The following is a 25,472-nucleotide window of genomic DNA, read 5'->3' as shown; positions in this document are numbered from 1 at the left end:
TCACATTGCTTTCCAAAAGCTCTTCCAAAGAGCAACCTCGGTGCGACTGCTGGTATTTTTCTTGAAAAAGTTTTCCATCAAACACTTCCCAAGGCATCAAATCATCCATTCTGAATGGAAAGCCACAGGCACTATTGGCCATAAGCAAAGTTGTAAGGCCACGAACAAAGACAGCGCCAAGATGTACAGCTCTGGAGTCCACTTGTGCAAGCTGTTAACACACACACACACATATGAAAAAAAAAAGGTAGGCCTCACAAATCAGGAAATACAAACAATTTTACCATCACATATAATCATGCGAACAGCAAAGCAATTGATAAACAGTCCCAAAGCTGTGACAATGATGGTCCTCTACTGCACAGTAGAATTCATCAAAGGATTCTGTATCTAGTTTTATTCAATTAAGTGAAAGAAGTGAAGTCTATTTTAACAAATACAGCATCTCAAGTTTTTAGGACAGATACATTCAAAATTAAAACAGAAAGACAAAATAAATGGCTATTCTCCATAGCGTTTCCCAAGCATTAGCAGTTCCCCAGAAAGAATTCTGTTAGTGGAATGCAAAACATGAACTGGGAGTATAAAAGGATGTGTACGGTGATCCACTGACCTTCCGCAGTTTGATTAACCAGGAAATGTTACAGCACTTAGAGTTCATTTAAATTATAAGATTTGACAGAACAAAGTTTATTGAGCCCAGGCTTTTATTTTAAACACTCTAAAAATCTCCTCTGACTGTAGTCTGAAAGTCAAATTATTTCACTCCAGCATGGATGTCTCCAGAAGAAATATTGGAATGGTATGACAACATCCAGAAAATGCAAAATGAGAAACTCCACGAGACAATTAGAACTCATGGCCAAAATAAACTTGATGGGTGAATTTAACATCCTGCTGTGACAGAGCATAGCAAACTGTAAAAGCCTTGAATCCAGTATGGGGAAAACTATCATTTTAAGTATTGTGTAAACAGTACAAAGCTCCTCAGTGGGGAGCGCCTTTTCCACAGTCTGTACCGAAGCAGTCTGTCAGGACCAAGAAGGATTCATAACAGTGTGACCATCAATACTGTAATCTGTGGCAGCTGTTGTACCCTTACAGTACAGTTTTCCTTACAGTATAAGTTATACCAGGAATGGAATAGCATCTAAAATAGGCCAGAACAGAAAGGACCAAAATGTGGCTCAAATTTGTCGTAGCCCTAGCTCCTGAAGAGCTGTGAATTGTTTCTTTGAAATGCAATGGAAAGGGTTGGCCCATTATTACTAACAATAACGTCTTACATCTTGAAATATCCCCAAAAGACTTAGAGGTATGCATATACACCATCAGTGTCCCATTTAAAAAAATTACAAGTAATAGCAGACAACATGAAATGTTTTACTGATGGATCAGAAGTTTTTCCTCCCTAAGGTCCATGTAACAAACCCAGAAAACCTTTGCTAGCAACATGGAGCTACAAAGCTTCTTCCAAAAGAGACACACACAATATACCATTTGGAGAATGTTGCTAGAACCTGGTCAAGGATTTAGATTTTCTGTATTATTATGCAATAAGCTGAAGTCTATTGCATAATTTGACTATGTGAAACTGGCTTCTGTGACAGGGTTCCCTGTAACCACAGACAAGGGGCAGTAGGGTTCTGTTAAACTGACTTGAAGATATGAGGTGTACCTTCACTGTCTGCTTTTTTCTACAGTGCAAGAGCAAAAGAGGACCTAGAGATGATGATGCAGGCAAAAGGTACCAGTCAGGGTAGTCCAGAGCCCTCTGGGAAGAACTTCTTCTGCATCTAGTGATTCCTGGAAAGGCATCAAGCTGGCCACGAGGGCACTGACCCAACATGACACTCAGTACTTGAAATTCACCCAATACAGACAACTGAAGATAACCACTGACATCCAGACACATGCCAACAACACAAGCTAATTTGAGCAGTCATCTAGAAAATGAAAGGCCCATCCTCTTCTGACCGACACTTCATACTTGAGTAAGGGAGACCTTCTTCTCCCCTGCCTTTAAAATAAAAGTATTTTCAGTATGGAATCAGGCTATTGAGTTTCAGGAAGTTATTGCTTCCAGATGTAAGCTATCTTTTTGAAAGCTGAGACTAGTAACTACATGCACACTTATAACTCTCTTCCTGTGGCAAGTAAAGCAGGTTTTTGCAAACCATTTAACAATGCTGAAGGGTACCTGAAAGAGGAATGTAGTTTAAGTGAACCAGTACTATTTGTACTAAAGTAGACTGTAAGAGTGCACAGCCAGTTATCATGTTGCAGCTGATTCTTACATTGCACTAACCAGATTGTTTCTGATCACCTAATCAGATCTTAAGATCTGCTAAGGAAATGAGTCCACATCATTACAAGCTTTAAAATGGAATCTGCTTGGTTTGTGATCACAAAGTAAGACTTTATGAGCAGAAAGTACAAAGAGTAAGAACTGCCGGGAATCCTCAGAATTCCCTTTTTTTTGTAAACTAATCCAGCAAGGAAATTCTTTCAAAATTTATGCACCCTGGTCTTGTCCTCAATGCAACAATAAATTGAACTTTAAATAACTTCAATAATATACTTTAGAGCACTTTGACAAGTGGTAAAGTTTTGCTCTTAAGCTATAAGAAAAATGGACATGTCAAGCTACAATGAGCAGTAGAGGCCAAGAGTGATAGTAGCACATCAACCAGCTGCACCAAACTTGGCCAAATTTATGCCAATATGTTTTATACCATCAACAGTCTCTATTATAGATCAGTACAAAAACAGACTGAAATTCACTGTCATACAAATCAGTATCTTCTGTCACTGAATTATCAGTAATGGCTGATAACATCAAAAGATTTAATTGCTGAAAACAAACTGAAGAATAACGAAAACAAGTATAATGAAATGAAGAATAATGAAAACAAGTATTTAAGCTGCTGGAAAGAAAACAGTAAATGCTGTCATCTGCAGCACACAATTTTCCACCTTCTAATTTAATGGCTGTGTACTATACAACTATTAATTCATACCTTTTTGTCATTTACTGACAAAGATGCTTTTACTGTACTTTATAATCCCACTGGTACCAAGGATGTAAAACAGCTGTTAGAACAGATTACTAATACTATATGTGAATGCTGGATGCCATCTGGGCTATAACTCTTAAAATAAAGCTTTTATATCTTTATTTTATTCTGAAAACTCTAAGCATAGACCTAACACAAGTATGTGATTAACCCAACTTTCTTCAGTAACCTTTTTCAAGTTAGTGCAAAACAAATGCATGCATATTTGCAGAACAAGTGTCTAAATGAGAATTTGAAAAATTTTGCTTTTGATGGTGATGCACAAAATGGTAAAATGTAGAAGAGGACCTTCTGTCTCAAGAGGCTTGCTGTCTCAAGCTGGAGATCAGTGCAGTACTGCAATTGATGCTGATCTCCACTTCTGCATAAGTAAATATGAAGTCTGAGCCACCAATACAACCCTAGCTGTGCTCTTTTCAACTACACTTGAGACATACTGGTTAAAAAGATAAAATAATGTTGCTAGTGACAGGTTTTACAGGTAGAAGACTTCACTGTCTAGGGATATCAATCCAGAACTTTCCTAAAGCACTAAAGTATTGGGGGTGGTGGTGGTGAATATCAGGTAAGGTTTGTTTTTTTAACAGAAACCAATATTGGCAAGAACTATCAACAGTGATTTCTTTATTAAAATAAGACAGGAAACACATTCACCAAAGGGTAGTTTCTATTTTCTGTGTCTGGCAATGAAAAACAAAGAAAATGAAAGCACAGTGAGTCTATAACAATGAGCCTGTGCACATGGCAAACCACAGACTTGCTTTGCCATGGGAATGCTCACAACTGCTTGGTGTCTGCAATGCAAAGACGTCATGACGAGGAGAAGTGGAAAATTCCAAAAGAAAGGAAGGCTTGCCTTCCAGGGCATTACACCCTAGAGATTACTTCTTATTGGAAATTGTGCCTGTTCTTTTTACTATTTTTATAAACTAAGGACCCCAGTGAATCATGTGAGATACACCCCTGTGATCCCGCTGCTGCTACTCCTACCACCAGCTGATGACATCTGTGTGAGAGAGACAGGGAGTGCGTGAGAACTGCTCCTCCTGCATCAGCTGCCTGCGCTGTGCCCCTGCTGCTGTTCCTACCAACAGCAGCTCCCCACCATCTCAGCTTTTGGGGAAAAAGATTATCTTTCCTATTTGCCAACACTAACTGAAGACTGAGAAGAGAACTCAAAGTTCACAGTCCTCTAGTACCATTGCAGCACAGGTTACTGATATTGTGCTTAGAAGGCCTGAGCTGAACTGAGTAATCTCACTTGAAAAGAGTGAGAAAAGTGTTACAGTGCTCACTTCACTAACGTATAATTTTTTTTCTAACAATTTGAGAAATATCTTTGCTAGAAAAGCCATCATCACAGACTTATACCATGGCTTTTTTCTGCGCTAGAAACACAGGGCTTTACCTGGTGGATCACAAGTTCAGGCTGATCTCTGTGCTGGTGTGCATCCTCATTGACCACAGAAAGAGGCTTTGCAAGAAGGAAAGTATTGACTCACAGGAGCAGTTTACAAATCTAGACCCAGAGACTGTATATCCTGCTCAAGAGTTTTTACTTCAGGAAGGAAAATACATGGATCTTGTATATGAAATGCAAATTTCCAGGTCAAATTACATCTAACTAAATAATAATTAAAAAATAATCAGGATGTAAAAATACCTTTATGTTTTAAGGAAATACTACTACTCTTCTGAGTCTTCTTTGGGGATTCAGAAGTGATTTTTTGATAGAGGTGTAAACTTTATCCTATGCACTTTGAAAGCTGCACAACCTATTTTCAGGAACTTACTAAAAAGCCCCACAACTCCTTCATCACTCTACAGAGTTCAGAGGGTTCAAATTCTGTTAAAAAGATGAATAGGTTCTACCGCACTTGAAATGTGAGGGCAAGTATCTGAATGTGCCAGATGTCAGCAGACACAAATGAAGGCGAGAACCGCACCCACTGGCAAAGTCACCTCACTATCTTAATTTCTAGAAACCAAGGAGAAAGGCAAAGATATGATAATTATTTTACAATTCTTTACTTGTGCTGCTTTACACGTCATCTGTGCACAGGATCTCAATGCACTAAATACTACACTTCATTTAAGAACTGGTTCCTTTAGTAGGATTTTCAACAACATTCTAGAGACACACTTTTTCGATGAAAAAAATTTGTATTAATAATTGTTACTTAGGTTAAACTTGTTCTTATGCATTTAATTTTTCTCCTAATCTGTTGCCTTCTTCCTGTGGTTGTGCTGAATACAGAAGATATGACTGTGGCTAACATTTTAAAATACAAATTTAAAAAGAAATAACTTAAAATTACATAAGGCATTTTTCCCCCCCTTCCCCACCCAATCCACCCTCAAAGGAACATACCTGTTTCTGTTATAAAAAGGAAAACACAACATTCAGTGACAGGTTAGTATTTGCTAATTTCTAGTTAAAATTAATCAATTGAAGAACAATAATTAAAAATCAATGAAATTTGACTCAAGCAATGAACTGCTGGAATTCAAGTGATGGTGATAAAAATCTGAGTATTTCCTAGTTTAACTGGTTCTTTTCAGATGCATTTGAACTCAGTCAGTATATTATCAGTATACCTTCTTACATTACTTCCCCCATACTCACCTGTACCTTAAATGATCAAATATTTAACCATAGGCAATTTATGCTTCAGCAATAAAGGCAGCAGCTAGATCCTATCTCAGGAACTTGTCATTAAAACAGTAAGGCTGAGCTTTGCCTGGGAGAAGTAAGGCACATTGTGTTCCAGATATAAAGAGATGAACTGTCAACTGATGACAACTTCACTAAAGTTAAATTCTCTGCAATGGAAAGTACCACTAAACAAATTCTTTCAAGGAAAAGACTGAGTCCTTTATTGAATTCCAGATCTTTCTGTCTCCAGCTATTAGTATAAATTCACAGTGTGAGTTGTCAAAAGATGCTAAAACCCCTCTGTGCTGGAACTATGTGCTTTGTTCTTGAGCAAAGATAACCTAAACTGGTGCAGTGGTGGTAAACTTAAGCAGTGTTATCCTGCAGAGTTGAGCTGGTAAAACAGTACATTTACTTGGCATCAGTCAGCTCTAAGCAACAGGCTGCTGGGAGTGTAGTACATCACCTGCTTCCTTGACCTGTCAGATTCAGGGGGGAGAGAAGGACCAGTAAGTGTTTATTCTGATAAAAGATTAAGGTTTAAATTAAGCTCTTCCTGCGTAAACAAGGTGTGCAAAGGAAAATGGGGATTGAAAAGAGATCCTATGAGGGCATCTGCTGCAACAGAAACTAGAAAAACCAGTTTTTAAACACTTCTAAGGCCTCGAAGTAAATATTTAGCAGTAAACAACCCAATTGTTTAGTGTTTATATGTTGAGGAAAGGTTATTTACTGCGTTTTATCAGGCGTTTGATGTAAAATGATACCTCTCTGTGGAACACTTATTTACGTTAAGCCAATGAAGTCAACCTAAAAAAAGCTTCAAAATTGCTTTTACCTTTAAGCACCCTACAAAATAGTAACACAAAAGTACTATTGCTAATCAAGCTGAAACCAGATAAAAATCTCCTTCAGTTCCAAAAAGATTGCTTCTCACTTCTTGTTTAATTTTCAAAAATATCGGCCTTTATCAGAGCTCTTAATCATACCTACAATAAAACCCAGCATAAATGACATTTCTATGATGATAAATATCACCAGTTAAAAAGTTTAGCCCCTTCAGCTTATTTGTACACTAGCACCTTCAAAAGAGATTAAAATAACATTACTTTTCTTATTTTAGTCACAACTGCCCGACTCTGATCTAAATGATTATTGGGCTAATGACAGTCCATAATACATGTGACGTTTACAAAATATTGGCATAAATTTTGAGTTATAGTTATCCGGCTAACCATCTGACTATAGCCCAGCCAGCAGCCATGTCCCTTCTATAAAAGTGAATGGATTTATTAGGATTTTAATTTTTACTGTCTTAAATAGTAAGCTCATGCTTTTGGTGACATACTTATCTTTGAACCTCCTCACCTTTCTATCATACAGATAATATCGGATTTATTTGGTAGCAAAATACATTTTATTTGTTTGGGACTCTGAAAACTCTTATGATCACATTTTCTTTCCTTTTTTTTTTTTTTCCATACAGTAGTTAAATGTTGCGGAATTATGAGAAGGGGAAGTATTGGTAGTTTAACCTGCCTTGCAACTAATAATGTTTCTCCCTGATGGGAGAAAAACTGCTGACAGACTCCTGGTACATCTACACCAGGAACTGATGGACTCCTGTATGTGCTATGCCACTGGCATCTGAAATGGTTCAGTAATTATTTGAAAATTTTTCCCATGCCTGTAGCAATGCCTCCCTCTCACACGGATGCCCTAATAATGTGATGTCACATTAAAGCTTCCTCCTGTTGGGCAATTTAGAGTGCCTTCCCCCTTATCCCCAGCTGCCTATTTAAAACAATGGGCAGTAACTTATTTCTCTCAGAGACTCCTACATCTCTGTCAAACATGGCTGAAATTAGCCAACATATTCAAAAGTTATTAGGGGACACAGAGAAAAATTTAAAAAACATACAAAAGGTCACTTCCCTCTTAGTTCCAGTAACTTTCCATTGTAAGCTTTCAAAGATCAAACTTCTCCCACTTCCTTACTTTCTGACACTCACTATATATTTCTCCGTTCTACTGTATACTGACTAGCTCCTTTACCAAAATCTTTAAAATGAGAGGCTTCATTTGACACCTCCTGCATCTTGACCACACTCCTGATCTAAAGTTCTTACCCACACCTACCCCGGTCCTTTCCCTTTGTTTAATCACAGGACTGGTCCATGGAACAAAGTTTTTGGAGTAAAAATTCTGCCACCAACTCAACTACTCAGCAGAGTGTGCCTGGCTATCTTTGTTAATGCAGGCGTGTCCTTTCACAGCCACAGACTGTATTGGCAAATGACAGCTGGTTAGGCATGCAACTGCTCGGTGTGCTGCTGTCTGGTGGCTTATCTTGTGGACATTTTTCGCAGTGTACTGTGAAACCACTGCCGTGGATTAAGATATCATTGTGACTACAAAGAAATTTTGATAGGTGAGAGTTCACTGCTAAACCTGTGCAAGGCTTAATTAGCCAAGCTTAAAAATTAGTTTTGGGTTTTTTTCTTCCCAGAGTCAGAGTAGATGTTCAAGATCTATTTAGTTTTCTTAATGTATGATCATTTCCTCTCTTAAGCTGCATTGAGTACACACTTTTCAATGGCCTGATCTATTTTCCACTGAAACCAACAGAAAGACCAGCGAACTTCAGCAGAATTACAACAGGCAAAATTTAGTACACCTGAAGCTCTGCAGTTTCCAAAAACATTATGACAACTGTTACTAATGTCATGTCTGGTATACAAGCTCTTTAAATAAGACTGTCATTGAACTAAGATGTTTAGTACAGAGAATTCCAGGAGACCAAATATTGTTTGACAGTGCAATACAGGTTTTGTTCTTTTTTTCTCCTAGCATTTCTTTGTATTGCAAAGCAGCTGCTTTGTTGATACTATGGTTCACCTTCTGAAGTAATATGGTCCAAGGTAAACAGTTCTGGCTAAGGAAATTTCCAGGTGTTAAGTCCATGGGTTGAGGAAGAAAAGTAGAACTGATCTGCTTCTATTTCACGACAATCCTGAGGTCCAAGACAAATCGAACCATGAATCAACGTAACATTCTCAGATGACCTGTGAAAGGAGCTGCCAGCCTGCAACTTATGATCAAGATACTAGGAACTTATTTGTAATTAAGCTGCAATAGAATATCCACTTATAGAACACCTATTTCTTTTGGAATGGAAAACTGCCATACATGGCTTGAAAGTTGCTACCTTTTGGCACAAGAACATCAACCCTATGCTGTAGTTTAGATGAACACATACAGTGAAATTAGAGAATCCTTGTTTAGTGCACACAGCTGTTGCATAAAGACGTTCTTCTGAGCTATTCAAGAACTGACTACAAATAAAGGTTTTGAAGAAAATAATATAACTTACATGTAATATTCTACATTTTCTTGTATCAGCACTATGTCAGAGCAAATTGACTATAAATAGGGAAACAGTTTATATGAGAGTAACTTGGCCATTTTTAAAGGTGTACTTAACATGGAGAAGAATGCTGTCTAAAAGAAAATGCATGCTCTGTAATAAGCCAAACTTTGCGATCTCAGCACTTCAGCCAGCACTGGACTCTGCAGGCGCTTTGCTGATGAAATAAGCATTCACTGACATTCCAGCCTCAGGATGGCTGATCCACAGCCATTTTTAAACAAAAGGTACCTATTTTTTTTGACACAAGGTGCTGTGCCAAAAGACACTTCCTGCAGAACCACTATGCTTTCAGCCTCCTATAACTGAAAAATGTTACTTGCTGTTGTGCTAGACTGAAGTATGCCTCTGTTGTATCGAAGCCTCAGTGTACAAATACAACATACAATTGTGTAATTTTGCTAAAAAGTAATTAACGCTGAGCAGACTGAGGGATGATTTTTCAAAAGTGCATTGACATAGATCCGCTTTTATTAAATTCAGTAGTAAAGCTCTCATTGACTTTAGTAGGAACTTATGGAACTTCAGTCCTAGCATAGAAATATTTTCTGCCAAGATGTCTTTCTGTATCCTATACACATAAAGTAAATAGAAAACTATTACTAAATAGGAAACAACACTTAGGTATGTATTAACTGCCCTTGCTAAAACCAATACATACACAATTTCGTATTTGGCAAGGAACTTAATGCCTCTTCTTTTAAATCTATCAGGGAAACATATAGCAGCCCAGCTGAATGTAATATACCTTTTTAGTTAATGTGTATATGCTTCCTACTAGTGCTAGTGTGACACTAGACATGCTGATTAGACAAGACATCCTAAACAATTAACTAAAATGCCCCATAAATCACTAATTTTGTTTGGAGGTAGCACACAACCACCTTTACAGATCTGGTGTTTATTGTCCCTGTGTGTTGTTTCCTCATTTATAACGCTGGGATAGAATTGTCTTAACAAGTGATGATGTCTTGAGGTGCTAAGATATAATGCCGGTAAGGGATGTTATAATGTACATATATCACTTTTCTCTTAACACAGCTCCATTTCTTTAGAAAAAGCCCCTTTAACCACATCTTGGTTATTATTCAGTGAACATCAAACGAAATAATCCCAAAATATAGGTGAAGGGGAGGAGAATATATGCATGACATCAATGCTGTTGTTAAAAATACATTGAAAATTCCCATTTACACAGCACTTTTGGCTAAAGAACTTCTACTATTGAGACTACTGATACATAAGCGTTACAAGTAAGAACTAAAATATGAGAAAGAACTGACCAAAGTTAAGAGAGGAAGCAACAGATAGGAACTGGACACCACCTTGACTTTTAACCCCTGCACAATGATAATGTCAATCAAGAATATACTTGAAAAGAAAGGGAACAAATCAGTTCTTGGTTAGCCTAGATACCTTCGAGATGAACATTTCTACTATAGTAATTTGAAAAATTCCAGCACATCCTACAAAGGACTGTAACCATATGCCTACAGGCTTGTTTTATCTTCTTTCTCCATCCACCTATAAATGGCTCATTAGGTCAGTTCAGAGAACATTTTTGCTCCTCCGAAGTTACACATAGCCATCTGCTTCTCTGGGGAAAGCCTAGACAGATGTGCAGCTTGCATTCCTGCTCAGGCGTGACAGGGGCACGCAGGCAGGTGCAGGCAGCCCTGAGCAGATGACAGGCAGGTGCACGCGTGCCACCGCTTCCTGACTGCACGCTCCCTTCCCTCCCCAGCTCCGGCCCCTGCACATCACCTGCCCTGTGGGGACACAGGTCAGCCCTTACAGGCAATGGAGAGCAACCCCACCTATGCCATGCAACACCACCTCCAGCCCTCGTGTACTGCTTGTTCCTTCTAACATAAAATAGGCAAGGAAGTGAAAACTATTTCTCTCATGAGTAAACGTACACTTTGACCAACACAAACTTGGCAGGAAAATGTCAGTTGATACCAGAAATTATTATTTTCCCTCTCTGCAATAAGTTATCTCCAACCTTTTCAAAGCTGTCAGTTTGCTTAATTTTTTGGGAGAGCTTTATGACCCTCACTAGCAATAACTCCATTTCACTTTCTGCAATATAGATTAAAATTTAGCAGTAATTTTGTTATCTGAAATTCCAGACTGTCTTTTACCTTAAACATCCTGAAAAATTGCCTATGCTATATAAAGTCTAAAAGCAATTTATAACTGAAACATTGCTGCTATTTCCTTGCTGTTGAAACCTTGTTAATAATGAGCTACAGGGCAGTGAATGGGAAAGCTCATGGAAAAGCGAAGCAAACTTACACAGTTATGGAGAAAAATGCAAGAAGAATACAAATCCTCTCTTTTAAGGTTTAAGGCCCTTGCTCAAAATCTTGCTCAAGATTTTCTCCATAAGCAAACTGAATCCAACTAAATGAATGCATTTTTCTCAGAAGGTAGAAGAGCTGATCTAGTCATGCTGGGGTTTGTATTTGTGCCAGTGACACATAACAGAATTCACACAGTTATGTGAATTCTGATACTAGGGCTTATGTCAAATGTAAAAAATGTTCAGGGAAATAGACTCTAATAATACTAATAAATATACCAAATTTGGTAAAGAAGAAAATGGGGGAGAGGAGGGCAGAACAGCAATCTTGTCTGGAAGTTGAATATGTTAGCCTAAGACATTTTCTTTGTATGTTTATGAACCAACAGCAGCAAAGAAAGGTAGAGCCAGTTGTCCATGCAACAGGACCAAGAAAACTTGAATTTCTTCAGAACTTCAAAAGATACTTATGAAAATAGCAACAGATTGAGAGATGGGACTTTCAAACAATGCTGTAAGCAGTGAGTAACTTCAGCTCCTGAGGTATAACTGTATTTGCACTAACACTTGATCCATGCAAGTGCAATACTTCACCCTCAGTAACAGACTGGGGGATCCATACCCACCATTTTGAAGTCATTAGAGAAAATAAATAGGTTCTGCAGTACAAAGGCAGCCCACTGAACTAGGAATGCAGGCCCAAGAGGCCAAGAGTTATTAAGAGAAAAGCAGAGTATAGATGCTTGAAAACTTTCAGCCTTAATATACAGATTTAATATAAGCAGGCTCATTTAATGCAACTTTCTCTTGATTAATCATGTAATTTATTTTTTTTAATGTTTAAAACCGAAACTAATTTAACTACTTGAAGACTTGAGCTGTTTCTATTTAGACTAGTTCATTTAAGACTATCTTGAGGACATGAGAAGTTACATTTCTGAGGTTGAAGAGGGACTGAACTCATCTCAGCTTGCAATCACATCCCATACTGCTGCACTTTTTTTCCAGATCAGTCCAGAACACTGAGAAAACCTAAAGACTGCAAATGAGAGAATGGGCTGGGAAGCAATGCCAAGCTCAGTAAACCACCTCAATCCCCCCCCCCATTCCCCACCCCTGCCAGTTACAATCTCACCTATCATTTTAAAAACACTTTTGACAGATGCAAATTTTGTGGGAATATAAACCCCGATTCAGTAAAGCATTTGGGAATGCACTCAAATTCCACTTTAGTTAATACTAACGTACATCACAGAAGCAGGTCCTGAGTATGTAAAAGAGGTTTATCTGTGAGATCTTTACAATATTCTTACTTGTATGTTATGTTTTACTCCACCCAATTAGACTTCAAGCAAATATTTATTAGGAAACAGTCACATAGGCACAATAAACATACACTTCCTGGGGGAGAAAGGATTTTTTTAAAAAACAATTATATTTTGAAAAATACAGATCACTCACAAAGGCTGTTTGGAGTCTGAAAAGTATCACATCTAACGGTGTTGACAAACGTAGCTTGGCTTGCCAGATAGGTCAGAAGATTGAAATTCTGGAATGTTCAGAATCTGGGTATTATTTATGCTTTTCTGTCCACATGGCAAGGGGGAAAGAATACCAAGTTTAAAAATACAGAATAGATTTAGCAACATCCTTCTGAAATTTGAGCGACCCTAACCAAGATACCTACACACTACTCTAAAACACAATGCTGTTTCGCATGAATGTGGCTAAGTATCCCTCAGGAAAATATTCAGAGAAAAAGATCTTGTGTAATATCGGTATAATACTATTACCAAGATAATTTTGCTTCTATGACACTGTACAACAGAAAATATTCAAAGTTTCTATGCAACTACAGTTCTTGCTAAAGCTATTTCTGCCTGTCAAACTAGTTCAGTATTTGCTGAGTATTTTTTTTAATTATTCCAAAAGCTAATTAAGTAATATTTAATATGTATTTTGTGAAAATTCATTTGCAATCAAATTGCAAAGCTCTATGGAGCTTTTCATTTAAGACCTACAATAACCGTGCTCATTTCATATCAGTAATACTTTTTAAATAACTGAAAGAACTTGAAAAATTGAAGGAAAACACTTCAGCACTTGACTTTCTTATACCTCATACCCAGCACGCTGTTCCTTTTACAAGTGGCACAAAAGATGTAATTACTCCAAAGCAAATATTCTGGCATAACTGCATATTTTATGGCAAAGCTATAAAGAGCTTGCAAATGCCATAAATTCCAGCAGTGATGTGTACATCCATCCATGCATCTGCTACTACCTTTGAGTTCATATTTTCTGACATACAGTTCACTTCTAAAAGCATTTAACAGGACCTGAATTTCATCTACCAATTTCCAGGTGTACTTCCTTTTTAACCAAATTCTCCCATCTCATTGTTGGCCACAACTTTCACAAAGATGTGATTCACAACTTCACACCTCCAATACAAATTTTTCATACATTCACATATTTAGAGAAATCTTAGAAAAAATGTATCTGCGTTTATAAATCATTATGGCCTCTCCTGTTTGGGCAGTATTTTACATGCATTACAGGTGAAAGATGATCTATAATTGCACTTGTAAACAACCAGGGCCAGCACAATATAAGAAACAAAACTGCAAGCACAACTGCTGGTGCCTCTTTTTCTCTACAATGGCCTCAAAGTCAGACTGATGGCTCTCTGGGCTTTTTGCCAAAACCGCACACCAGATGAAAATAGCAAGAAGGGAAATAAGCAACCTGGGGTCCAAAATTTAATTCTGACCTTATGTATAAGCTCTATGGGAGGCTTGGGCAAAGTAGAATGTTAATCTACCATATAAGGGGGGTACAAGGAAACTAGAAAAAACTTATAAGAAGAATGTATAAAATCTCTATCGTGTAGACATCTTGGTATTTTGAAACCATCGATCTTGAAAAATAATCAAATCTTCATGTATAAACATTATGTTATTCTCAGAAAGTAATATTTAATGTGCATCTTACGTTATACGTCCACAGCCCACTTTCTTTCAGCATGAGATAAACTATATTTTTTATGGCTTTAACCCACTTTATTCAAACCATGGAGATCTCTGTTTCATAAATTTGCAGGTTTATGGATCCCATTAACTATGAAATATGGATAGCATATCAGAACGCAGATTTGAAAGTGAAGGCTGAAAAGTTCTCTTCATCCTATCAGAAGAACAGGCTCTATTTACATTTTCTCTCATAATTCACAGTGGAAGTTAAGTTTTCTTCTGCTAAAACATATTTGCTAATGGAGTCCTTTGCAGAAACAGAGCAAGTTTTTTTTGATCAAATCACTGTCCTTCACAAAACTGTTTACAAGGCGCAAACATTTTTTCTAAATTTAAAATAATAATATAGTGTTAGTCCAAAATTGCAAATGAGCAAACATTTTCATAAATTTTTGCAGATGCTGACTAAATTTAACATAACTTCCTTGAAAGCTCTGTTATTAGGCTGTTTCTAGGGATCACAGTAACTTCTCAATGGAGAATAAAAGGTATGTTAAACAGATTAAACTCTTATTCATCTGGTTTCCTACTATAAACCCCATATATTAATTAGCCATGTAGTAGTGTAATTCATTGCACTTGGATCCTTCAATTTTAAACCTAGAAAATTCAGCTGTTAAATACCTACTGATACCCTATATACTATTAAAATAACAGCATAACTCAATTCTGTAAAACTACTAAATAAACATAGAAATAAGTAAAAACAATATAAAATATTCTGAGGCGGAATCTTGAAAATGAGATGCTTGAATTACAATGCTCAGAGAGCTTGCTTTATTGATCATTATTTTTAGAAAATATATATATATATATATATATAAAAGATATTCTATTAGTCTCCTGCCCTTCCAAGAGAAAATTCACAGGACATTAAGTTCATCCACACACCACATTTCAGAAGCACAGAAACAAGAAACAGATCATTTTATACTCTTTCTGTGAAGTGAGATTAACCTCACATGAATCTTCAAACTGATCCTGGTGCTACCATAAAATTACAGATGGATTATATATGAAGGAATAAAAGTATTTTTATGGCAATTAATACAACATAACATCTTCTATTGATATAGACTGACAAGTCTGAGAACAACTGAGAAACAGCAACTATTTTCCACTGGGAGATCCAAGTCATCAAAACACAGGAAGGGAGGTTGATTTGAAGGCAACTGAGGAAAGTTTTGAAACTGTTATTCACCTATTCACCACTTCAGAAGGGAAAGAGGCCAAAATCTTTCCTCACTATTCTCTTCAGAGGGATTTATTCTGGCTCAAACTACTACCAAAGGCACTACTGTGAATTTCAATAGAATAAGAGAAGGAGGTGCTCTACAAAATAGCCCAATACAAAAATTTCAATTGCATTATATGAATCTTTTGTTGGTTTTTAGCACAGCAGAAGGCATTATGCATCAGTACATGAAGTCCTTAAATAAGCAGCAGAATGAGGTAACTTTGAAAAGTACCTGCCAATAGCACGCATAAGTCAATTCCAACAATATACTGTTCACTTTTTCATAGAGTGATACACAGACAGCGTAAGACCAGCTTCATTTTTCATGTACTTTTATGTCAACAATGGAAGAGCTGACAGTATCTGATTTGCTATAAACTTTGTAGGAAAGTTACAAAATTTTGTGGACAGCTTTCAATTAGTAGAATGACTGCTGATAAGTAGTATACATTGATTAATATTACATGTTTGGATGCAACACTCAGATTTATAATTTTATAGAACCGTAACACAAATGAATCACACAAAGACATCTAATTCAAAGAGAATAAACTTTCAAGCACTTTAGAAACTTACATAATAGTACCTGTAACTGCACCTATAAACAAATTGTTTCAACACTTCCTGCTTATGCTTGGCTTCCTTTATGCTTTTACTGAACGACTGCCACAACAGACTTGATAAAATAACGATGCGCTCAATGTTAAGCGCAACACTGCGCAATAATGTCTTCGACAGTAATAAATCCTACATTTTTACTGTTTTCCATATTGCCTTCATCTCACTGTTTCCTTTTTGTTACACAGATCTAACGTGATCAGCTGCAGAATAAATTTGTGATGAATTCAGAAAAAATTGATAGGAGGCTGGACTTTATCTGTTATAATGAATCAAATAATGAAACTGGAATCACACTGGTTTTGTTATTTTGGTCCCCGTGCTCTAGAATCAAATGGATAGTAACAGGAGTGGTTAGTTTACCTTGCTATCAGCAAAAAGTACTTTTAAAACTCTAACATGGACTGTTCAAAGTAACAGAATTTGTTGGAAATATAGGCAAGATTTTCAGAGTGAAGACACGTTAAGGTTCCAACCCTTTCTAACCCTTTCTCCCTTACTTTTAAGTAAACCCACAACTCAAATAGCCATTGACATGTGCAGTCTGTGCTGTACTGAACACAATCTCAAGCTATGAGATTGAAAATACTCTTGTATAATTAGATATGCAAGAAGAACTATTTAGATAGTTCTGCTGCAATAACCATTTAGGAACCTGCTTTTCCACATGTGGATTCAAGAAGATAGGAAAGGAAAAAAGCAGATTTGCAGAGTATATAAAAATTTTAAAACGAACTCCTGATTAATTACAGAATAGTGTGATCCAAAAGGTCTTCACTACAGTGGGCCACATTAGGTAACAAGACATTTTTTCTGGTTAGGTTTATGTTATGTTTATGTTCTCCCACAAGTAGTAATATGAAACTTTATTTAATGTAGTGATTTTCATGCAACTTATGTCCCAAACCACTATCCTCCTCAGGAAAAAAGAATGAAGCAATGTTGCAAGACAGGATTCACCATTGCAAATTTTCCATCAGCTGGAAGCCTGGAAGCCAAGTCAAGAAGAAACCTGAGACTAATTCACTCACCCTAGCACTGCAACCACTAGAAAATGTTCTATTTTTTTTTTTTTACATGATTAACAAACGTAAGTATTCACTGAGCACATTAAATGTAAATATTGAAATGTGGCACATTAAAAGCCTATATATTTACCATGACCTTCAGTTCCTCTATCTGAAAAAACTTAATGTAGAAGAATTTTCCCCCAAAATATTTATACCAAAGTTACCATGAACTTTTTACGTTACTCAATTATTCCAGTCCATACCTGCAAACCTGCCAGTTGAGCAGCTGACTTCGCTTTGAGGCAGAGAATCAGTGCCACAAATGCATTTAAGTCCTCCAGAGAGAGGCTACTGACCTAAAACAGATGAAAAAAGAACACATTAGCTGAAGGCTCTGAAGAGGAAATTTCTGAAAATTGACTCCTCTTGTTCAAGCATATCAAACTTAGATCAATGACCTCACGAAGTTATGACCACCATGAATGCATTGACTAGGAAAAGGCACTTGAAGGGAACAAAATACTTACTTTTATAACTTGAATGAAGTGCATACCCCAATACCTGTGTATAGTGTATATACGCGGATTGCCACACACCAAACAAAATGCCCACCCTTCAGCTATTCCATTCTCCTGAGTTCCTTAATAACAGGAAATTTCTTCATCTCCCTAACATTAAACATAGTAAAAAAATGAGCCTTAAAAAAATATAAATTGCTTTATAATCAACAGTAAAAACCACCTGAATGAGCCACAGATGTGGTGACCATTAGGATTTCCTTCAAATGCTTACATGGTTATCTGTTGCAAACTTTAAAATTAATCTAAAATATTTCAATTACCTATATTAAGCTAAATTTCAGGATTTAACAAAACATATTTGGATTCTTTTTGATTTTTAGGCTATATATTGAAGTGGGAAGGACTCAAAACTGTAAGAAAACTAACCCTAAAATGTTCAAGTGGGAAAACGTAAAGAAAAATTCTAAACTAATGTAACAATTCACTCTAATACTTCTATCAGAAAAGGGAGAATGGGGGCATTTACTGTTGTGAAAAAGTATTCTGAGATTCTGTAGAGGCACATGGTCACCTCAGGAGAAAGACAGTGCCTCTAGACCATCTGGGCTGATTCTATGACACTACCAGTCTGGTTGCTTCCTCTTAGAAGAACAATATAAATTATACATGTGCACCAAGACCAAATAAATATCTGTTACAAATGTTGAGGCTATAAAGAGGGGTCTAAGTGAGATCCATGAAGCATTACAATTCTTCATCAACTGGAACTTGAGGGAAGGTTTCTATTGCAAAGTGTGGAAATGTGCATTGTGGGCTTACAGTACAGTTAAAAGGCTTCATTGTCTTTCTTTTAACAGCTTGATTTTTGGGGAATGTTGTGTACATCCTATTTCAATCCATTAAGAGTTTCTATTACAGCTATCAAAAATCAAAAAGTGACAGAAAAAATGAAGGAGAGAAAAATTAACAAAAAAGTATTGATGTAAATCAATAGAAAAAGAAAAAACCACTAAGAAGCCATCTATAATCATGTCATTTGTTTATTTGCTTAGGAGTAAACCATTCTTTCCTCCTCAAGATAAAAATTATTCAACCACTACTGAGAATTTTTTTTTTTTTTAAATCAGGCCTTGCTGCTTGTCCCACTGTAAAATACCTTCCACTCTACAATGCTGTTAAAACTGGCATAAAGCACAAGAATGTGAGGGATATCAGAACTTTTAAACTTTCAAAATGCTCCTCGGTATTCATTAACTCCACCTGGCTGCTCAGATCTGATAATGGCCCTACTTTACCCTGTATTTCAAGTCAGGTGTCACCTTTGTGTAGATGGCAACAAGAGAGTTTTACTAAACCTCCACATTTTATATATTTTACAGTAACAGAAAAAGTGACTTTCTTCTACAAAAACAATTCTTAATACTTGCACAGTTTTGTCCTAAGAAAAGTAAGTTAAAGATTGCTTGCAAGTAAAACAGCAAGGAAATGCCCATAACAGAGCAGATCAGTCAAAATGCTTATAAATATCAAAACACTTTAGAGAAATATTTTATTCAGTAACTGAATTTGGTGAGTTATCACATTTCCATTGTCAGATTTCTTCCAAAACTGTAAAAGCTTGAAAGAGAAATTTCCCCTTTCTTTGGAGACTCCACAGTTTGATATTTGAACCCATTCACGCCCTTCCCCAACTTTAAAGACAGACCTATTATTTTGTAATTTTTTCACTATTTCTGTTCTTAATTTGGAGGATATTTGAAAAGTACCCTCATTGAAAAAATTACTCTTCAAATTGACACTCTCTTTACATAGTTAAGATTCGCTTATTGGAAATTTTTTCTCACTTCAAAAAAAAGTGCATTTTAAGTTTTCATTAAACACTTTCACATAAATGGGTTGGTCAGTATGCCGGTTCCTGCAAAAACCTAAGTTTTTGGTTAGATTAGATGATAAGTAATACAATTCTGAAGAAGTTTATTTCTCCCTCTCATGAGCCAAAGGAAACGATGTTAGCCTGCTTCAAGGCAACCTACAATTGCTCAACTTAAATCACCTTAGGGGTAACAATCCACCTTCCCTCTCTAATACAAATGTAAGACTAAAGTGTAAAGACAAGACAAGTATTAGGCCATAGTCAGACAAGCATTGTTTTCTCAGCTATAAAACAAATGGAAGCAGTATGGCCAGCTCAAAGCATGGCTGCTGACACTCTTGCTCTCATGTTTTCCTCTCAAACACCCCAAGAAAACAAATGGACGATATCAGAGAACTACCCAAAGTTTAAAAAAACTCAGCAGTAAAAAACATTTTAATCCAAATCAGTTCCCTAGCCTGGTTCACAGGCTAGATTGTATCAGTGCAACTCAGAGGGCAGAGAGAATCAGGAAAATGGGACAGGTGTTGAGAAACTTGCACTGCCATGAAAAACCCTGCATCAAACTAAACACTTTGCATGATCTCTCTGCTATTATTCTTGTTGAAAATATGAGCTGCAAAACTGTTTTCATCTCTGTTTTTAACATTGGCCACTGGATACTAAGTTCTGAAAACCATATCTCTAACAAGCATTTTTTTTCCATTTTGTTAAAATGCTGTGATCAAGGCTCAGTAAAATCAGTGTTCTGTCCTGTTACTCCTCTTCTTAATCCTACTAAAGAAACGCTTCTCAAATAATTTAGTAGTCTTGCTATGAAAAGGTGTGCAGGATAGCACAATAAATAAATGAAACAGTGAAAACAGATAACTGAAACTGTGATTTCATATCCAAATATGAAAAACACTTAAAAGTATGTTAAAAGCTAAGTACATAACATGTACCTAGCTGAATTTAAACTGCAAGGCATGAAATTATGTTTAATGAGTTCCATCTTCAAAAACCTTTCCATTTGTACTCTGCTACAGAAATATTAAAGAAAAAAAGAGCTATATGAATCATTTGTATAATTCCCATATGTACTTCCTCAATGCATCATCTAAGTTTGAGCAAACATGTATAAAGGAAAAACAAAGGAAAAGTCAGGGAGAGAGAGCTTGTTTTCATGTACCACGCACCAGTATAAATCTGAGAAAGTGAAGTCTGCAAAAGCAAAACAAGACAAAATGCAGTTCAGTCTAAGTAAAAGTGCAACAGAGCTTATCAGATTAGATAAAGGCATTATGATTTTCTCATCCTCAGAGAGGAAAATCTGCTTGCGAGATCACCATTTGAAAGGTAGCAAGTACAGACAATATATTAAATACCATAGAGAAAAGTAAATAATGAAGCAATATTGGATTTAATCTTGCATTCCTTTCTATTACAATTAAGGTAGTCTGCAGGCTGCCAAATGTTTGGAATTATAACAGAACTGCTACCTAATGATCCCCTATTACTCAGAATTTAATGAGAAGAGCCATATCCTCAATTCTGACTTGAAACTGAGTAGATTGACAAGATGGTGTGAAAAAGTAGTGAGAGCTGACTAAATATTTATATTGTCTGTTTGCACAGCCTGCATAGTCACCTGAGGGAATGTCTTCTTTTGACAACACAAAGGAAACACAAAAAGAGAAGCTTTAATTTGCAAACAGGTCCCCAAAAGTGGGGGAAATCCCTCAGTTTATAGTCTCTCCGTTAAAATGCCCAAGGGGCTTTGTCATGGGCATGTGAGAGTTATGATTAACTACTAAAAAGCCCAAGTGTTTCTTGAACAGGACGATGCATGTTAAATGGAGTAATTAAAAATACTGTAATGCAGTACTATTATATTTGATAAACTATGCCTACAGTAAAGATTAAGAGAAAAATCCAGCACAGGCTAGCAAGAAATAGTTTATTAGTCAATCACATCTATCAGGGCTGACAGCTGAAGAAAAAGCAACTGTCCCAGTTACCTGCATCATAAGATAGGCCAGCAAGCAGCAGAATGCTGCAACAGGTGCTTCTAGAGCTTGGAGCTCTTCCATCGTGTCCTGAAGGTGAAAGCATGCCAGAAATGTACTATACCGTTGCTTTTCCACGTCAGGTCCTTTGGCAAACCACAATGTTTTCAAATTAGGTGTTCCACCTACAAAAGAAATCCATTCATTTATCTTGGCAGCAACAAGATAAAACATGCCTACCTCATTACAATCTGAAAGGAAACAACTGATCTGCTCTTGGCACTTGCAAGGACCACAGAGCTGAAAAGAAAATGTATTTGACAAAACTTGGCATTTGAAAAAAAAAAATAAAATTAAGGCTTGTAATTTAAACAATTTGTATTGAATACAGGCATGTTTAAGCAGAGTGGACTGAATTCAACCGTTACAACAATACAGTCAACTTTGAGACAGCAGGCTTTTACCCTTTGCAAGAACAAAGTTTGCCCACAAGTGTGTCCCTTCCCTTGGGGATCCACAGTGTTTAAATGAAGTCAGCTTCACCATAAAATAGTGACTCAGCAGAAAACAACCATATCTGTTCCTTTTCTCTCTCTCGTAGAGCTAGCGTTATCAGGAGTCCTGAACGGATTCTTGCATTGCCTCCCTTCTATCATCTGTTTTAATGAACAAACTGGTCACCTATACCATCTGCTGGCAAGCACACATTCTCCACACTGTGCTGGTATGACTCCTCTGCAGTAGGTTCCAGTTTGGGAACAAAACCCAAGGCTATCTGGTATTTTGCACTCCCTAGGCTACTGTATATAATGGTGTTGCAAACACACACAAAAAACCTGTCATCAGTTATGTATAATGTATCTTTCCAGACTTATTACAGTACCATTCACCTTGGTCTCTAAATCCTTAATATTTACCTCATGTTGCCAGCTCCCAACTTGTGACATGTGTGAACTAACGTAAAATTTGCTCCCCATTTAAATTACATTTAATCCATTATCAAAATAAACACTAATGCACGTGAAATAACAGAACAGCTAACTGGTTATGCAGAAGAATCCTAATTAAAAACAGAATTCTCCCATAAAGTACTGCTGCTTCTGTAGTTAAATAAAAGGAGGTGTGAATTTTAAATGTGGACTAATTAAGCTACATTTGGTAACACCTTTGCCTTTTTTGTGTGACATGCAGCAGCTGTAGTCCAGTTAGGAACACTTGGTGATAATAAACGGTTAAAGTGACAAGGTGCTGAAATCTACACAGACAATGTTTATTTAGCCAAGAAAGCCCATTAACCAAATGGTACTAATTCTTTGGAGAGGGGGAAACTAGAAGAGAAATTAGTATTTGCTTTCTTCATCTCCCTGGATGGATGTTTCTTTTACTATTTTTAAGACTAACTCTCCCATCAAAACCATGGAAAGAACTATCATCATACAATCTGTAAGTTCCTAACCTTATTTTGTAGGGAAATATGTATATTAAGAAAAAATACCAGTTGCTTGGCTGGAGTTAGAAATGCTGGTTAGTGATAACACAGATACTGGCAGTAGTGGGCCAGTACAGACAGCACAATAAGACTCAGATTACTGGTTTTGATACTGGTAATTGCTGCCTTAAGAAAAAAAAAAAGAACAGAGACTGACTTCCAGGAAGAAAACCAAAACAATGCCAACTTTTCCTACCAAGGCTAAGCAACTTTAATGTGTGAGACAATTTTTACATGGGTAAACTCAAATAGTTTTGATGGTTTTTGCTTTCCAGAAGGTTCCCAGTCAGCTGCATATGAAGAGATACACCAAGAATCAGTTAAAGCAAAGTACTCTTTCCATCTGTACAGTTTTTTTTAAATTAATTACGTCCAGGGGTATACCTAATAATAGAAATCCTTCTTTCTTCAGAGTAAAATCAGGAACTACATCAATAATCAAGATTATGTATCTATATTGAGAGAGCTCAACAAAAAATTCAAGACATCTCTTCCATAAACAGCTTCTTATACTTTCAGAAACAACATCTACTTGTGCCTGGGAAAAAGAAGTACTGATGAATTATGAATTATTTACTCTGGGAAAGAAAATTTGACACTATCTGCTTTTGGAACATACCAACCAAAAATGTTATTTTTCTGAAAGGATCCCTTCTACCAGTAGTTAAATTCCATGTAATACCCAAGAGTGAGCCATTATATTAACCCTTAAATGAAAGATAAGTAAACCAAAGAAACAAATACACTGAAGTTTAATGACTCTCCGATCATGCGTACAGTCAACAACAGACCTAAGATTCATATACAGTAAAACTCCAAAACTGCTCTCTGCTCTAGTTGCATCCTCACTACATACAATTAGAAAACATTCCTGAAAGAGAAATTTACTTGCATAGGGAGGAGAAATATTTTACTTTCTGAATACTTCTAAATATTTACTAAATTAACCTAAACCCCAAAACTGAGTAACAAAGGGGAAACAGAACAAAACATACATAGATATATAGAATTGATACATCTTTACCGTAAATATTAGTCATGGGAAAATGATCTATTCTACTGGGGTCCTTGTGTTTTATATGAATTACACAGAGATACTCTAACACTGCATATGCTTATGATTATTCTCCACATGCACAAAACTGTGTGAAAACTATTCAGTATTATGTAAACTGTAGTCCTTGGGAACTCCAAGAAGAGGAGCATCACAAAGACCTCCATGGAGGTCAAGAAATACTACTTGCCTAAACACAAAAATGGACAATCAACAAGTTAAGCGAAAAAGAATTGACTGAATTATTTTTTTCCTTTTTCGTTTTCACTCACACATTTAAAAACATTGTCACATAGAAAGCATCATGATAAACAAGAGCATTTCAATGGAATACATAAATATTTATTTCATTTGTCTGAACTTCAGTAACTGATTTACGTATATGCAATGCATGTAAAAGTTGTAGAATGCACTAATACTATGACACCGTTGAACTCAAGGCTTGTACAAAGGAGATCCTCACATTCATACCAATTTAAAACATGTCATCATTGTGTATATAGCTATAAATGTATAATATTAACTGTTCATGTATATTTGAAGTAATGACTATTGAAATTTCATTTTATGACACCAGTAATAAAACTTCAACACTCCATCATTTTACATGCTTATGTAAATACTGAGAAATAAAAATAAGTTTATAAAAATGTACTTGCTAGGAACACTCAACATTAACTTGTCAAGAACTGTGGCCAATTTTAAAGATGCCATAAACGCAAATGCCAATTAAATCTGACCATTAAAGAAGCATTCCAGAGACAGCATTTTGAACATAAGTATATCCATAACATATTCCTGTAAGATGTAATCATTAGAATACTGAAAGTGCATCCAAACTCCTGTGGAACGAAGCTACAATATCCTACACGTTTTCAGAAATAAAATGAAAAGCAGAATCCATAAATTTCCAGTAAAGACTTTAAAACTTCCTCTGTTCCATATAAACTGGACACATATCAAACAGATCTGCTGTGTTCACAAGATACGGATGTTAAACAGTATTTTCTTGGATCAGAGATCTTCTAACAAAATTCATTTCTCAGAAACATTTTTTATCGATTTAAGTGCTGCTCTGTCAATGTGTGGGAAACATCATGATCACATTCGTTCAACTGAAAGGAAACATTCCAGAAGGGAGAAAGAGAGACAGCAAATGCAAGCAAGTGCAGATGCTATTCAGAA

The 25,472-nt window shown here is 36.4% G+C and overlaps 1 protein-coding gene across 3 annotated transcripts in view; it reads right to left on the bottom strand.

Moving 5' to 3' along the window:
- The window catches only part of FAM120B (family with sequence similarity 120 member B), a 55,543-nt gene that overhangs the window by 13,308 nt on the left and 16,763 nt on the right, over positions 1–25,472 (bottom strand). For all 3 annotated transcript variants that reach the window (XM_074863068.1, XM_074863070.1, XM_074863067.1), the window contains exons 5-7: positions 21,757–21,929; positions 17,626–17,718; positions 5–211 (exon numbers count right to left, since the gene is read on the bottom strand). In XM_074863068.1, coding sequence (XP_074719169.1) covers positions 5–211; positions 17,626–17,718; positions 21,757–21,929 — 473 coding nt within the window. The remainder of the gene's footprint in view (positions 1–4; positions 212–17,625; positions 17,719–21,756; positions 21,930–25,472) is intronic.

The sequence above is a fragment of the Strix uralensis genome, chromosome 3 (assembly GCF_047716275.1).
Source record: "Strix uralensis isolate ZFMK-TIS-50842 chromosome 3, bStrUra1, whole genome shotgun sequence".
NCBI lineage: Eukaryota > Metazoa > Chordata > Aves > Strigiformes > Strigidae > Strix > Strix uralensis.
The sequence above is the reverse complement of the archived record's forward strand: the minus strand, read 5'-3'. Positions and strand labels throughout refer to the sequence as shown.